Source organism: Molothrus ater, chromosome 2 (assembly GCF_012460135.2).
Source record: "Molothrus ater isolate BHLD 08-10-18 breed brown headed cowbird chromosome 2, BPBGC_Mater_1.1, whole genome shotgun sequence".
Lineage (NCBI taxonomy): Eukaryota > Metazoa > Chordata > Aves > Passeriformes > Icteridae > Molothrus > Molothrus ater.
In genome coordinates, this window is record NC_050479.2 from 31,730,491 (window position 1) to 31,746,240 (window position 15,750).

Here is a 15,750-nt window from a genome sequence, read left to right on the forward strand (position 1 = left end):
TATATTGGATAAAGACAAGCTGGAATTTACATTTCTAACTGCATCTTAATAAATTGCAAATTGAGATAATGTTTTTAATTTTAATCAAGTGATAATTTCTGAACTAATTTTGTCTCTGGCTGGTGACATATTTAATGTTGAAGAGAAATTAACAGTAAGTACGATCTAAGTTCCAATTGAAGAAAGATTTGAAATGTGTTGATAGATTTTTACATATTCATTTAAACCTAATAAAAGTAAAATATTCTTCCTAAAAGTGGCATCTGAGTAGGTGTAGGATCTAATTGGTTTATGACAGTAATCTGAATTAACTCCAGTCCACTAGAAAAAATCGCAAGTAGTGAATAATTTTCAAGCATTGATTCCACCTAGTGGTAAAAAAATATTATTACTGGTTTACATAATACATATTCAGAATAACATGAAGTTCCTGTCACATATAAAGAAAGAGGAATTAACTGTCTCTTTTGTAACATAATCTACACATGTGCAGTACTGCAAAAGCTGTTCAGAGCAGGCAGCCAGAATTTGAACACTTCACTGATTGATACTGATAGGGATGGCTTAGATAATGTTTCAAACATATTTACTCTGTCCAATTAAAAAAAAAGTTAATTGCACAACTGAGTGAGAGTAATGGGGACTTTGTACAGGTTTAAAAAGGTACAGGGTTTTTTTGTGTGTGTATACATGTCAGAACCAGACTTTTTTTGGTTTGGGATATTTTTTTCTTAAATAAATCTGCCTTTGGAATAGAAGTTTGAATTCAGCTAACATGAAGGGTGTGGATGTGGGTTGGGAATTCCTGGCACAATAATCAATGAGATTTTGCAGTGAACCATGGTGGAGAAAGGGCAAAATATTGACTTGGCTAAGTTCCCAGAACTGTTTCAGAAAGGATCTCCAGAGTTCATCCTGTGGGCACAGGGAGAGGCAGAAGGAGGGCAGGGCTCGTGCTTCAGGAGGTGATACCAGTATGTGCCAGACAGTAATGACCACAGCTTTGTGTAATGCACAAATTACACATGATGCAAGCTCCCTTCCTCTGTAAAATACTGCCCAGCTACTCTTGAACAACTGAAAATCTTGACCCCTTCCAATTACAGTGATATGTGAAAGCACTTTATCCCCAGCTGATGTAGACTCAGTATAAAAATGATGTTTATCCTTGTAACATCTGTATGTGACAATTAACATGACAGACAGTAACACAGCTGATTCTGACTGATGTATGTAGACTTTTGTTTTCCTTTTCATTTATAGGTACTTGTTTCACAGTGGCAATCCAGAGCATCCAGGAGACATCCTTCTAAACACAACTGTAGAAGTTTTGCCTTTTCAGGTACAAAATTTTTGATTTGTATCTTCTCCATTACAGGATTAAAGCAAAGCCTCTTTATTGACTTTTTTAACAGTGAGGAGACATAAATGCTTCTTTTAACTGTATGAACTTGATGTTCTGATGTTCTTAGACTTTTCCTTCTCTTGACTGGATATGTTCACAGAAGACTATTGTAACTATTCAAATGTTCATTCAGGGTGCAGTCTGATACAAGTGCTGTTGGTAATTTCAAGGTGAACAAGGTCATTTTCTTCAGTTCATTGCTACTATTTAAAACAAAAAAATAAACAGTCTTCCCTCTCTGTGTATTTTGGGAAATGGGAAACCTAAGTCAATCTGCTATTTGACTTAGTAAAAAAGTCTTAGTTCAGGGATTGACACACATCCAAACCCACTAGATACTGAAATATATAGATTCTTAAAACAGAATGTGTACCTTTCTCCTGATTGCTGATGTTTTTTCTCCATAAATGAACCAGTTTTACCACAGGAGAGTACTGCATTATCTCAAGTATATTCTTGTTTGAAGTCAGAAGGTATGGGTTCTTTTTCCTCTACTAGGTACTTACAGCTAACTATTTATATCACAAAGACTGAGAGGATTAAGATGTTACTTCAGACAAATGTATTTTATTTAGTATTAAAAAGACAAAGTATCTCTGCATTCCCCCATATACTTGGTGTAGGAATCTTGAAATCTGGGCTGAAATTGCTGTAAGTTGAATTTTTTTTAACTTCCTTTTTATCTATATTTTTAAGTTAGTAATCATGGAGGAGTTCACATCTCCATTTTCCTAGTCTACCTTCCTTAGAGTAGGCAAAAATAGGAAGTTCTTACTATTCCCATCCTTAAAAAGAAAATTGTTAGTTTGCTTCTAATTATAAAACATGACATGTGGGATATTATATCAAAAGATCTGAGGGGTTTGTTTCTCAAGACCTGTGGAAATACATTCAGCCACAAAAAACAGCAACAGCCCTCATTTCATCTAAGCCCAAGATACAAGAATGCACAAGATAACAAGCAAAAATGTGCATCAGGCATCTCTTTTTTGGGTTTACTTGGCTGTGGAATGTCCCTCACTGGAGCATCCTTTAAGGAAGTAATGCTACAGAGGTTCTATTGCTATTGATGCAATTTGTGGAAAAGGTAAACAGGAAATTCTGCATCTGGCCTGTTCCTAAGCCACTGGTGTCAGAAGAAAATATTGTCAGTAAAATAATGTCAGCTGAGGAGAGCAGCTCCTCAGGGTCCTGTTTCTCCACCCTGGACTTCAGTAGACCTAGAAACTCCTTCAAATATTTTAACCCTGATCTTCCTTTAGTAGAATTCAGGAAAACAAGAAACCCTTAGAAACCAGAGTACCCCAGCCTGGATTTGTCTGGGATTCAAGCAGCATACTAAAAACCCCCTCAAGACAATCTATAAAAAAAACCTGCCCCGAATACCCCAACAACAACATAGAAAACCAAAACACCTGCCCCCCAAATAAATAACCAAAAACCTTCCCACCACTTTTTCAGCAGCTTTAGTTCCAAATAGGAATTAAAAAAAATAAGCTGATCAATATAATCTCCATTTTGCCAAGCATTTTAAATTAATTCTTGGGAAATTCTTAAAGTGGGTCTTTCAGTATTGGATCATGGTTGTAATTTTCAAGCTGTTTTTCAGGATCTGTTCTACAATTATTTTTTTTTTGCTTATTAAATAAAACTTACTGATCCCCATCCATATAGTGAGGCAGTGATAATTGTGGTGCTTCCCGCAATTTCCATCTCATCCAAAGTCTTAGATCAAAAAATAAACTGTAAGTTTTCATTTGTCCAAGAAAGAAAGCTCTTGTTAAGCCATAGAAAAAGAAGGCAGGTCCTGCCTTTGCTTGTCTCCTACTGTGTATGCCAGTATGTGCTAAGTATTCTGTTCACGTGGCAGTTACCATGCGAGTTTCATGGGGCACTTAGAGTACTTGATTTTTCTCCTTTGAAGCCAAGAATTGTTCAGTTCTGTAACACTGCTGCTCTTTTTTTTTTTTTTCCTTTTTTTTCTTTTTTTTCTTTTTTTTCTTTTTTTTCTTTTTTTTTCTTTTTTTTTCTTTTTTTTTCTTTCTTTTCTTTTTTTCTTTTTTTTTCTTTTTTTCTTTCTTTTTTTTATGTGGGCATCTATAAGGCTATAAAGAACTATATTCCAGGCTTGTTCTTAATTATTTAGAGAAAATGAATGCTGAATATATAAGAAGAGTGCACACACATTTGTCTTTCTCTGGCAAAGTCATATGTCAAAATAAATTATCTCATTTTTGCTTTGTTGTTCTAGAGTGAAGAACTGGTATTAAGCAAAGAAACCAAAGACAAACGCTTAGAGGATGGTTACTTCAGGATAGGTATGTAACAGTAGAAAAAGATGTGTATTCTTACTATTGCAACTCTCATAGACATCTTTATTAAAAACCAAAACAAACCTAAACCTGAGTTTTTATCATTCATTTTTGGGTATATGACCCCATAGGCTTTACTTAATGTTGTGTCCACTAATTCTTTTCAAAGACTTACGTACTGAACAGAGATCTCTTGTGACTCTTAGTTGTAGTGCAGCTACATACAACTTTTCTGCCAGGACTGATCACCTGGATTATAACAGAGGCATTTCCAGGTTTTGTAAGATCACCTCCTCTGTCCTGTGACTGCACAAGTGCTTTTTAGACTTGTGTGCTTGGCCTGGATTTGAACCCATCCTATAGACAATCAGCTGTCTCATCACAGGAGGAAATTGGCATTTCAACAGCCAAGTGGCTGTTGGGGAAGGTGCTTGGATACATGTTGTCAAGGAAGAGAAATTTTACACATGGATTTTAATTAGTTGCTGGACACAGTTTGGGCAATCCTGTTATACCTTTTTTGTCATAATAAATTTCAGTTGTCTATGTGGCTTAACTGTAAAGTCTAACTGGACTTTTTAATTGAATTCTTACTCATCCTAATATAATTGAAGATGCTTTGAATAGGAATATGTTATGCAAGAATGATATCCCTTGTCCTTAATCCTATTTGAAAACACATATGCCAAAGGTATCATATTAGTTCTGTGATATTAAATGAGTACCTGTGCCAAAATCTTCACAAAGTTTCAGGTGTTAATGCCTTAAGACAGTTTCAAAGCTTTTATTCTTATGTGTAATCCTGTGTGCGCTGATGATGTGCCCTGTATTGTTTGCTGCTGCAAAACTGGATCTGATGTCAAAATCACTCACTGCCTTTTATTTTGGGAATGATACTGGTTTCACTGTGGTTCTGTCACAATGATACTGTGAATTGTGATATTGCAGATACATTTTCTGGCTTTTGTACTTCAGTTTATTGAACAGGACTTAACGATGTACTTTTGCAGGGAAGTTTGAAAACGGTGTAGCTGAAGGAACAGTTGACCCCAGCCTAAATCCTATTTCATCATTCCGGCTTTCAGTGATACAAAATTCAGCCGTTTGGGCAATTCTGAATGAGGTAAGAGGTGGTAGAACATTGAAAAACATAACCGGTGAATGGGAGATATCTTTATTCTGTTTTGAAGCTCAGATTTTTGGCTAACACTAAAAATAGTTACCTCTTATTACTGAGAAATGTAATACACTAAAACATTACTTATTTCTTCCGATTCTCTATTTCAGATTCATATTAAAAAGATTACAAACTGATCATGGAAATCTGCTTTAGAGGAAAAAGAAAGAATTCGTGAAAATACTTCCTATAAAATCTGACATCCTTAGCAAGTCACAAATTGAAAATACTGAGCATGCACCTTATTCCAAATGTCATTCTTTTTCACTTGAACTCTACCTCTTGTGAAATCTACTGTAGATGAGAAGATTGTATTTACCCCTTCTTATCTGATCCATCCAGAAACTGATGCTCCACACTGATAACGTTCGTCTGAGGCCCAGGTTGTCCTCCACTGTAATGTGACTTTACCACCTTATGGTTGCAGAACCCTGCTACGCTTAACCTGTACTATTTTGATAGTATAGTAATATAGTGTTGTACATATTGTTACATTCCTTGAAGAAAAAAAAAATATAATTATTGTTAAATAAGTTTTATGAAGGGGGTACTTTCGGAATTCCATTTATTTTCTATAACAAGAACCCTCTTTTATAGACTTGTCAGGGATATATATTAAAAATGCTAGGGATATTTAATTTATTAAAATAATTTGAAAAGTACATATTTTTATGCAGTAAAATTTTAAATTGATATAGTTTTTTTATGAATTCTCTAGTTTAAGTTATCTTTCTACATTTTTCTTTGGAGATGCAAACATAAATTAATATCATACTTCAAATATACTGCCATGTTAAAAAAAAAAAAACAAGATTAAGTTTCTAAATTATGTAGTTTTATACACAGAATCTGAATGATGTTCAGAAGCATAAACAGAGTTCTGAAGAACATTATTCTTTGGGGCTATGAAATTCCACTATGTACAGTTTGTAGCCACATAAAAAGCATGTTGAAATGTCTTGTTTCATATTATGTACTAAATCTGCAGTAATTTTAGATTTAATCCATTGCATTTTAGAAGAATTTTTTTTACTCCAAACCAGTTCTTTCTAAAAATATTTGTAAACATTTCCTAGGCTGAACAAGTTCATTTTCTGTACTGAAGAAAATCATTCTCCAGCTTTGCTTTGGAGTGACAAGAGGTTACCTTTTATCAAAAGAATGAACAGTAGATACATTTGATTTACAGAGGTCTCCTTTTAAAAAGTTCTGTTTTGCAGCGTTTATTCTGGATACCTTAGCAAGTAGTTACAGTTTATTTTCTACCTTTGTTTAAGAACAAGGTCTTAGTTTGACTCCTTTATGGATCAGTATGGTAACTCACACTAACTTTATAGTAGGAACTGAATTTGGCCTCAAGTTACTAGCCTGCCTGTTTGTGTCAAGTGAAACAACAGTGATCTTAAATGAATCAGAAATTCGGTCAGGAACAGAACGTGGTCTGGGTTACAATCTGAGTGGAACTGTTGCAGTACTAATGCTGCTGCTTTTCTTAAGAGTCCTTCTGCTTAGGTGCTTATGTGTAAGGACTCAGGCATGGGAAGATTTCAGTTAGTCAGAAATGGCCATGAAAAAGAGAGGCAGGAATTCCTCCCTTTTAATAGGAATAAAGTGCCTGATTGACATTGGAGGGAGGCATCCATGCTGGCTTGGGTGTTGTCAGTTGTGCTGGGAACCAGCCTCCTGGAACTGACATCTCAAAAACTGGCCAGCTTTCTCTGTGGAAAAAACCACACTCTGCTACCCCCACCAGAATCATAGAATCACTTAAGTTGGAAAGACTTTTATTGTCTTTGTGATCAGGGCACAGATGCACAAAACCTGTTGCAAGTTCCCTGATCTAGAGCAGGGGTCTTGAATTTGGACTTCCCTATTAAAGTTCAGCTGATAGATTTGGGCTCTCTTTCACTATAGGCTTGTAAGGAGCAGGAGCCTAAAGCTGCCTTGCTAGCACTGCAAGCACCACTGGATTATAGTGTCAACCTGTCTTCTCTTCTGCCTTGTTGGAGAATTGTGCCATAGCTTTGACAATTCAGCAATATTCAAGTTGAAGAACTTAACTATTTCTACAGACTGTTGTCATTTTGGTTTAGCTACGTTGTTTGGGGACACAGGGAAGACAAGATTTGTACGCAGAGCAAGACCTTCTGTTTAGACTGACTGGTGTAAGTTCAAGAAAAATTAGATACCAAGGGGACCTCGTTTACTTTTCCTGATTGCATCAGGTGGTGTAAATAAAATGTTACTTGGAAAGCTTGTGTTGCCCATAGATGCTGTGGGCATAATCTAAGCACTGGTCACATAAATGGAGTTTATTCTTGGATTTGGGAATGTGGGTGACTGGGCTCTGAATCCCGTGTGACTGTAGCCTATTGTGGTGCTACAGCCCCGTTTGTTACCTGTATAATGCCCTTGCCATCAAATTACCAACATGCAACAGCTTTTTTTTTAATCACACATCAGCTAGCAAAGGTCTGAGAAAGGGTTTAGGTTTTCTTCTCAGCGCTGTCTGTGAATGAATGATGCAAGTTATTGAAACTAGGATTATTTATTACAATCCAGACTGCAGAAATACATTAGATATTGCAGTTTCTTTATATAATTATTTTTGTTGACAGTGATCTTTTCCATTTTTCCATGAGTCTGGAAGTTTACTGGTAGTATTTATGTAAGAAACCTGTGTGCTTATTCTAAAAGCATCACTGTTCCTGACATTTCACAGCAGTTAAGATGAATCCCTGCTAATATATTTAAATATACAGAACCCGTACCACATTGATTGCAAGACTGGTTAGTAGTAGATTTAGTTTTCAAAAATGTTGAGAAGAAATTTATCCAAGACAACAAATTAAACTAGTGTGTGGTAAAATGTGGGTTGCTTTCTAAAGATTGATACACTTTTATTACATTGTTGTAGCAGGAGTAGAAAATACTCTGGGCTGCTTCAATACTTGCAATGTTCCTGAGCTTACAGGCTCTCTAGATAAATGTGCCACGTTATCAAATACAAAATGTGCCACATTATCAATACAAATTATATTTCATAGATCCATGTAAATTCAGAGCTGGTGTAATCAGGTAGATTATTTCTGCAGACAGCCATTTTCGTCTTTGTACTTTTAAATTTCAAATCAGGCTAAAGTGGTGCAAGACTCCTTCCTGGAAGTATGGTGAAGTAAGAACACCTGGGCTGTTTGGCTCATCAGCCTTTAGCTTGGGTACTGTTTGTGACTGGGTCTGCACCAGTGGGCAGTTGTTTCCTGCACATCTCCATTGTAAGGGACAGTAATATCACAGGAGATCTTAAACAGCATCTTAAATTTATTACATGTTTTGAGGGAGTTTTTCCCTACATGTATTCAATTTCAAGTTACTTTTGTTGTCACCTTAAAAATCTCCTTGAGGCTGCTGAATCTTACAGTTATCCAATAATGGAAAGTGTTTGAAAAAAACCTGCACTATCCTATACTCCTGTTAGCTCCTTCTGATGCTGTTAAAGCATCCTTCTGATGCTCCAGAAAAGCAAACTTTTGTGAAACCAAAGGCATAGCCAGAAACCTTCATTACCTGGGCAAATGAACTTCTTATACTGGACGCCAAACAGACTGGCTGATGTGAACATTTGCTTTTTTGAGCTGATCAGGATTGCTTGGGACCAAGAAAACACAAGACTGCCAGTATAATCTTGCTTTGCTCATTCAGTGGGTCATGCTACTGAACACTTTGTAAATAATGTGAACAGGATGTGATAATTAGAGTGTTTCTAAAGCACTGTATAAAGCTTTGAGCTTTTGCAGGCATCTCAATCATGTGTTTTCATTGATGGAAAAAATTCCTATGGGTGTTTTTTTTTTTTTTTTGTACTTAAAAGATGGATTAGAAAAATTCAGATAGATGTGATTCATGGACCAAGAAAAGACTGGAGTCTCCTGTTGTCTGCTACCACTGCTTGTCTAACTGTTTTGAAGCAGTTTTAAAATACCTTGAGTCAGTTTAGAGCAAAGCAATTTATACTTTGCCTGTGTGAAACACAGTTCCTTGAATGAGCTGAAGTGTGATTAGTCTTTGGAAAAATTTGGAAACTGTGTACCAGTTTTGGGGTTTTTTTTTCCCAGATATATTAGAATTTCAGTAATCTCTGTATTTTGTTGGAAGTACTTGCTCCAGATGAAGTATCATAGTAGTTTGTAGTTTTCCTCCAACTTGGAAAGTATTATTTCAGTCTCATAGGGGAAAAGAAAAATGAAATCCTCTCAAGCCTTGCTCCCCTAAAATATATGAACCCAAGGTTCTACTTTTGTTCTTACTAGGAAGGATGTATTCTGAAAAAGCTAGAACAAGTAACTCTAGCTAGAAAGGGGGCAAAAAACAAAGTCCTCGTGTTTTTAAATCATCTTTACAATCACCAGCATAAGGCTGAAAAGCTATCAAACAACTGGTGTTTTCAGGCTAGCATTGATTGCTGATGTACATCACACAGCCCATGGAGACCTGGTCAATTATTCCTGAGTGTCACCTTTCTGACCTTAGTGGTCTCTAAAGGGTTTTGCTAAATTCTGCTGTAAACAGTGAACTGCTGGAATTTGAAGTAGCTTTATTTTGAGAATGAGGAAGCCTTGTTTCAAGGGGAAAACCATTAATATCTCTAAAGAGAAGGTACACAGGCCCCGAGTCCTTCAATGGTATCGCACCACGGGGCACTAAATATGAAGTGATTTTACTGTTGAACTGAAGTGGATGATCAGTGATGTAGGATTCCTGTTAGGGAAAAGGTGTACAGTTAGGCTGCAGCTGCCTGCAGGACAGGAGCTTGTGCTGTTAGCCAGGAAGGGAGCAGATCCTGACTCGAATCCTTCACCTTCCATGGATCAGCAGTTCACTGCTTTCCTTGTTTAAAGGAGAACGTTGCTCAGCATCTGCTGAGAGGGAAACATGAATCTCTTCAAGCCTTAACAGTGGCTGAAACACACAGTACTGTAAGATGCACTGCCAGCATATTTGGTATTTTAAGATAAATTATAGTTTTTCCTTAGAAATCAAATTCTAGTATTGAAATTGTCTTACTGTAACCAGTTTACTCTTGTGTTGTTTTGGAACCTGAATCCCAGTGCTCATGTTTCATGCTGAACACTGCATTGGAAAGCTGTCATTTTCACTTTCCATAAGGTATTGTTTGTGATGGTCAGTTTCTACTTCTGCCTTGTGGACTTCACAGTTGCAGGCATTGCCATGAGCCTACCCCTGTAGCCAAACCAACTTGTACTTTCCTTCTATGTTCATTGATTGACCTGCCACTCAGAATGGTGGACGTAGTAATACCCACTGGACTGCTAGAGATTGGGTTTAAAACTTGCTGCTATCTTTGGAAACCTGACATGGGTCATGTTAATTGTGCCTTTCATCACTGTTTCTTCTGTGTGCCAGAATTGTCCATGTATATTTGAAGTAGTCACTGAAGTAAATCTGTTCTCACAATCTCTCATACAAGGAGAGGACAGATCTGTATCTAGACACAGTTGTTGCTTTACCATCGCAACACTATTGATCTGTACTTTCACACAGTCCCAAGGCAAGGTATTCCAATATTACTCTTCAATAAAACTGCTTTTTGGTGTCACTTAAACCCCTCATAATGTAGAGCTTATGCCAGTATGTGCATAGTATCTGCAGTAAGAGTTATGCTACATAGACTTGTTGCAGTTAAATTTAAGCTACAGAAATGTACAAGTAACTTGTTTTTAGGAATGTACTGCGAAAGTATTTGAACAAAATTGCTAACATGTTTACTGTTGTAAATATTTTAATAAAAAAGGACACTTCAAACTTTTTTACACAATTATCTACAATAAAGAGAAATTTACAACCATTTACATACAAAATGTTCTTAATTTTTTCTTTACTGTCAAAATGGCTAAGGTAGAAACAAAATAAACATTAGATACATGAAGTCCTGGTTTTATTTCACTCTGTATTTATAAAAGGAACAAAGCATCTTGGTGAAGTTCCATCCACATGCCAATGAGATCAAATAGAGCATGATGAGAAGTGCAAATGGATACAAAAGAATAGCTGTGTTCTTCAAAAAGGGCAATGCTGAAACAGAAGCAATATTGAAGCAAGTATAAAGTAGTGCTCTTTAAAATAAGTGTTTCTTGTAGAGTAGCCTTGGGGCAAGGTAGCAATAAAAAATAGTTCTACTCTGCTGTCCTTCTCAGACATCTCTGCCCTACTAGCCCTACAGTTATCTCAAAATGCCTTGGGGAACTGTTTTACCTAAAACTATGGTCTTAAACTCATTACAGAATTTTTATGTAATGCAAACATCTTCAAGTGGATTTACAGAGGAACAAGAAAACTAAGTTGTGGTGCTACAGGTCTAATACTAGAAGGGAATTTGGTGAGGTGGAGAATACAAATTCTTTGGTTAAGATGTCCATCCAGCTGAAAACATGGATTGGTACATTTCTATCATACTTCATTTAACACAAAGAAAGAGTTACTTCAAAATGCAGCTAAGCCTCTGCTTTACAAATAATATGCTAAGATCAAATTAATAGCCTGAAAGCATGCTCTTCTTTTTAGTCAAACAAATAGAAAAGAAGTTGATGTTACTCACCACTGTATCCTAGGAATGTCACGTAGATGTAATAGCCAATTGCAATCAGCCATAATGTATTCCCAACAAAATACCCAATGACAGAATCAGATATGATGACATCTGCAAGAGATAACTGCTCTCAGCTGTTTTGATAGTGCACCATTTTGAAGTAGAGAGCTCAAAGTATTTAACTTACAGTTGATGAAGAATAGCTGGATAAAATGCAGAATGACCAGAAGAGGGTAGAAAGCATTCAGATGTACATCAAAGGCATATCCCCACTCCACATCATAATCTCTGTTCTGCTGCTTCACTAAGTACTTATTTGAAATGAACCTACATGAAAAGATATTTGAGACTGTTGTTAATATGAATCTATAAAGCTGACTGACAAAACATAGGTTTGATGCAGTAAGTCATACGTGATCCCAACTCTCCACCACAAAGTTTCTGCTATCTGGGAATAAAAACGTGCAAGAATCATGCAGACCAGACTATTGTTAAAATGATTTTGTTAAAACTATCATCACATCCTTTGCATGCTACAGGCAGCTGAAATACCCTGTGGGTAATACAGAAACAAAATCTCTTTATAAAGAAGAGATCAGTCCTACAATTTATCAGTCACAAGCTGCCACTTCTCTCTGTACACACTGGGAGATGACTTCAGTGAAGTGCTCGTACAGGATCAGCACACCTCACACAGAGATGGTTTATTTGATCTCTACAGAACTGATGCACTGCAAGGACAGGAGGAGGGCAGGAGAGTGCTCATAACATGTGCCTATTATTACTGAAAGGATGTGCAAATGCAATGTGCACTGCCCAGTATTACAGGCTACTGAATGAGCCTCAAGGCTCTTTCCTTCAGTTTAAGTTCTGCTGACATCAAAATATTTACCCCATATAGAGGAGGAACAAGAAGTCAATACATGCTCAGAAATAAGAGACCAGATTTTTCATGGAAGCTTTCTCTGACCTACTCTTTGTGCCAAGGGTAGGGTTGCAAAGAGGCACAGCCTGGATGCAAGGTGAGGAGAGGTGAGGCAAGGAGTTTAGACTGATTAGGAATGGGAGGAGCTTTTGGGAAAAAAGGTGAGCTTGCACTGGAAGAAGGGACTTGAACTAAACTTGAGCCAGGTGACTGGTATTGAGGCCTGCAGAAAGCTGACTAAAAGACAGAGGAAATCAGCAGATGCTGAAGTCTTCCTGGCTTAGGAGACTGCATCCTGAAGCACAATTGCTGGAGGATGGAGGCAGGGATCATTACTATAAGCTCTTCCCCAAGCAATTTATGGGTTGCTGTCCCAGCCAGGAGCATAGGTCTAGCAGACCTTTCATCTATTAGCTATGTTTCTTTTATGTACCTCATTCTCAATTTTGCAATTACAAGCAGGAGTCCTGAGGCCACTGTCAGGATTTATCCCTTTTCCAAACACCATCACTTTAAGAAGTCAACTCCATCCCTAAAAACTCTTGAATGCCCTTGCTTTCTTAAGTTCCTTGTAAAATAAATATTCTTTTTTTTTGGTGTCCTGCCCTTGCTGCAGCACAGAAACAGTGGTTTCATGTCATTTCATGGTTCCTCACTGCTGCAGGACCCATCTATGGTGCTGATTAGGCCTGGATTGTAAAATGACCTGCTCCTGCCTCTCTACTTCTGCAAGTCTCTGGACAGGAGAGGATAAAACTGGCAGCACCTACCAACAAAGCAAAAAGGTGCCAAGCACAAGACAGAGCAGAGGGGGCTGTAGCTACAACCTTCAGCAAGAAGCACAGGCCAAGTGTATATGGCCCTGCTTAAACAGAATCATCCTCAGGCTCACACTACTTGACTTCATTCATTATTTTGATTTAACAGCTTTTTCTTTTTTTAATCACCTTTTTTTTTTAATTTGGCATTACTGCTGAACATTAACCAGCTCAAGAAGAAAGAAAAAAAAGCTGGAGTGTTCATCAAACACAGACCTTCTGACGATTTAACCTTGTAGGAAACAGTAAAGAAAGATATATATTATTTTTTAAGGTATCATTTTGTAACAATTACTACAACAGCATAAAACCTATAGTTAATACTTGAGTGTAAGTTTACTCCAAACAAAGAACCAAGTGTCTCACAAACTGCAGAGGACTCTCTGTGTCTGAACAGCAATACTGAACTTGGCTTCAGAAATCACTACTTACCACATCAGAGTTGCAATCAGGAGCCCCACGCCTACGCAGTCTATGAATACAACCCAAAGTAGCAGTTTTATTGTTTCAAAAAAACCCATGTCCAACACAAATCCAAATCCTACAGTAGACACTGAAAGCAGAGAAAGATCATTAAAGTCAGCTGTGGAAATGAAAGCATGAGATCTTAAATGGATGGATTTTTTTTAATGTATCCTGTTATGAAATCTCCAGTTTCCTTTTTATTTTTCCCCCAAGATTTTCAGTCCAACAGGTTAGGTTTTTTTCCATGAAAAAACAGATATAATGCAGTTTATTCATAATATGAACACTCATCTGTACTTGGGTCTAATTGTAATGTTCCACCCAAACTATTTTTTAAAAAATTCAGACAATGCTACAATAGGACATTCTTTGTTTTATAAAAGCTCCTTGTTAACCCAAACAACATGTGTAATTCTATCTCAGTAAAGAGTTTTTCTATTATGAACAGGAATACACTATTTAATAGAAGGCAACTGAGACAATACTGAATTTGCAGTTCTGTCATTTATATTAGCCACTTTGTTACAGCTTAATTCTGCAATATACAGAATCTCACCAGGGCCTTTATGGTAAAAACAATTTTTTATCCATAATATTCTGGTAAACCAAATATTCAGTATTGTTAAACAAAACCACTGCCATGTGGTATAGAGTTTTCTTACTGTCTGTGAAGTTACAGTGAACTATGCAGTTCAAATTGTAACAGAAAATGAGTTGCAATGGAGAGATCAATTCAAGACTACAGAGTACTACTTAAGCCTACTCCAATTTCTATTTCCCACCTTAACTTCAAAAAGGCTAGTCCTTTTTCTTCTGTTCTACTTTGATTAAAAGATCATCCATACAGATTGGTCCTTTTGTGTGTGTGTGTTATTAGAAGGAAAATAAACGTTCATCCCTAAACTTTCCCTCCCTCTTCCTTATGCTGTCTGTTCTCCCGCACTCACCGCAGAGCCAGATACTGAGCAGCACAAGGAAAGCAGGATCATCTCTTGCCCATTGGTCCTTTGTCTGTTTTCTGTAGTGAAAGTTCCTGTAAACCCTCTGTGGTGAAGTGAACAGGTAAAGCATCTGCCAAAGCGCAAACTCGAAGTCCATCTGTCGGAAGTGGAAGAGCCTCCGGAGGTACTTGTAGCGTTTTGCTCCGGCCGTGTGCCTCGCAGCATCCCTGCGGCTCAGCACACCATTGCCCTGGCTCCCAGAATTAACCAGCGTGGTTGGCAGCATCTTGCTAAAGAAAGAATTTCAAAAGATATACTTGATTTTGCACGCAATATAGGGTACAAATAAAATAACGCGATATAGGCCACGGCTGCAATGCTGAAGTGACTAAAACTGAGCACAGGCATGAACAATGACATTGGTTGGAGCAAGTCCAGAGGAGGCCGTGGAGTTGGTAATAGGGCTGGAGAACCTCCCTTATGAAGACAGGCCGAGAAAGTTGGGGCAGTTCAGCTGAAGAAGAGAAGGTTGTGTGGAGACCTCCTAGCACCTCCCAATATCTGAAGGGGGAAAACAGGGAAGCTAGGACACTTCACCAGGAACTGCAGTGACAGACAAGGAGTAACGAGCACAAACTGAAATTGGGGAAGTTTAGGTGACATACAAGGAAGAAATTCTTTACTGTGGAGGGGATGAGGCACTGGCACAGGCTGTCCATGGAGGTTGTGGACGCCCCAACCCTGCCAGCGTTCAAAGCCAGGTTGGATGGGGCTTAGAACAACCTGGTCTAGTGGGAGATATCCCAACCCACGGCGGGGGTTGGAACCATATAATCGTTACGGTCTATTCCAGCCCTTACAGTGTACGATTCCATGGCATAGGAGCGGCCCGGCCGCCGCTGCTGACGAACACCCGCCCCCCCTCAGCGGGGCCCGCGCTCAGCTTCGGGCCGGGTAGCGCCGCGCCCCCCGAGCCCCGCCCCGCGCCGAGGGTCTCACCTGCAGCCCCGGCCCGTGGCGCGACCCCCGCCCCGCCCGGCACCGCCACCGCGGCCGCCTCCCGCAGCCTTCCGGCACCGTCCGCGGCGCAGGCGCTCGGG

At 38.2% G+C, this 15,750-nt stretch overlaps 2 protein-coding genes across 4 annotated transcripts in view; one reads left to right on the forward strand and one right to left on the reverse strand.

Moving 5' to 3' along the window:
- Positions 1-10,760, forward strand: part of MGAT4A (alpha-1,3-mannosyl-glycoprotein 4-beta-N-acetylglucosaminyltransferase A) — a 77,829-nt gene extending 67,069 nt beyond the window's left edge. For 2 of the 3 annotated variants that reach the window (XM_036384612.2, XM_036384623.1), the window contains exons 13-15: positions 1,264-1,342; positions 3,657-3,723; positions 4,728-4,957. In XM_036384612.2, the coding sequence (XP_036240505.1) occupies positions 1,264-1,342; positions 3,657-3,723; positions 4,728-4,924 (343 nt within the window). In that variant the 3' untranslated portion in view covers positions 4,925-4,957. Of the gene's footprint in view, positions 1-1,263; positions 1,343-3,656; positions 3,724-4,727; positions 4,958-5,004 lie in introns of those variants that run through there. The other variant, XM_036384631.2, reaches the window with a different exon arrangement.
- UNC50 (unc-50 inner nuclear membrane RNA binding protein) lies at positions 10,677-15,742 on the reverse strand. The gene is made up of 6 exons (XM_036384641.2): positions 15,650-15,742; positions 14,657-14,940; positions 13,677-13,797; positions 11,689-11,828; positions 11,511-11,612; positions 10,677-10,987 (listed from the first exon to the last, which is right to left on the reverse strand). The coding sequence occupies exons 2-6, from the start codon at positions 14,934-14,936 to the stop codon at positions 10,851-10,853; spliced, it is 780 nt and encodes a 259-aa protein (XP_036240534.1). The 5' UTR covers positions 14,937-14,940; positions 15,650-15,742; the 3' UTR covers positions 10,677-10,850.
- Between the last annotated feature and the right edge of the window lie 8 nt (positions 15,743-15,750).

Bases quoted from the DNA above. Each gene is read 5' to 3' on its own strand.
- UNC50 (XM_036384641.2), bottom strand. From the start codon at position 14,936: ATGCTGCCAACCACGCTGGTTAATTCTGGGAGCCAGGGCAATGGTGTG. The intron at 13,798-14,656 runs GTGAGTGCGGGA...CTCTGCTTTCAG, and splicing joins GCTCAGTATCTGGCTCTGCG to TGTCTACTGTAGGATTTGGA. The intron at 11,613-11,688 runs GTAAGTTAAATA...TATCTCTTGCAG, and splicing joins CCAGCTATTCTTCATCAACT to ATGTCATCATATCTGATTCT.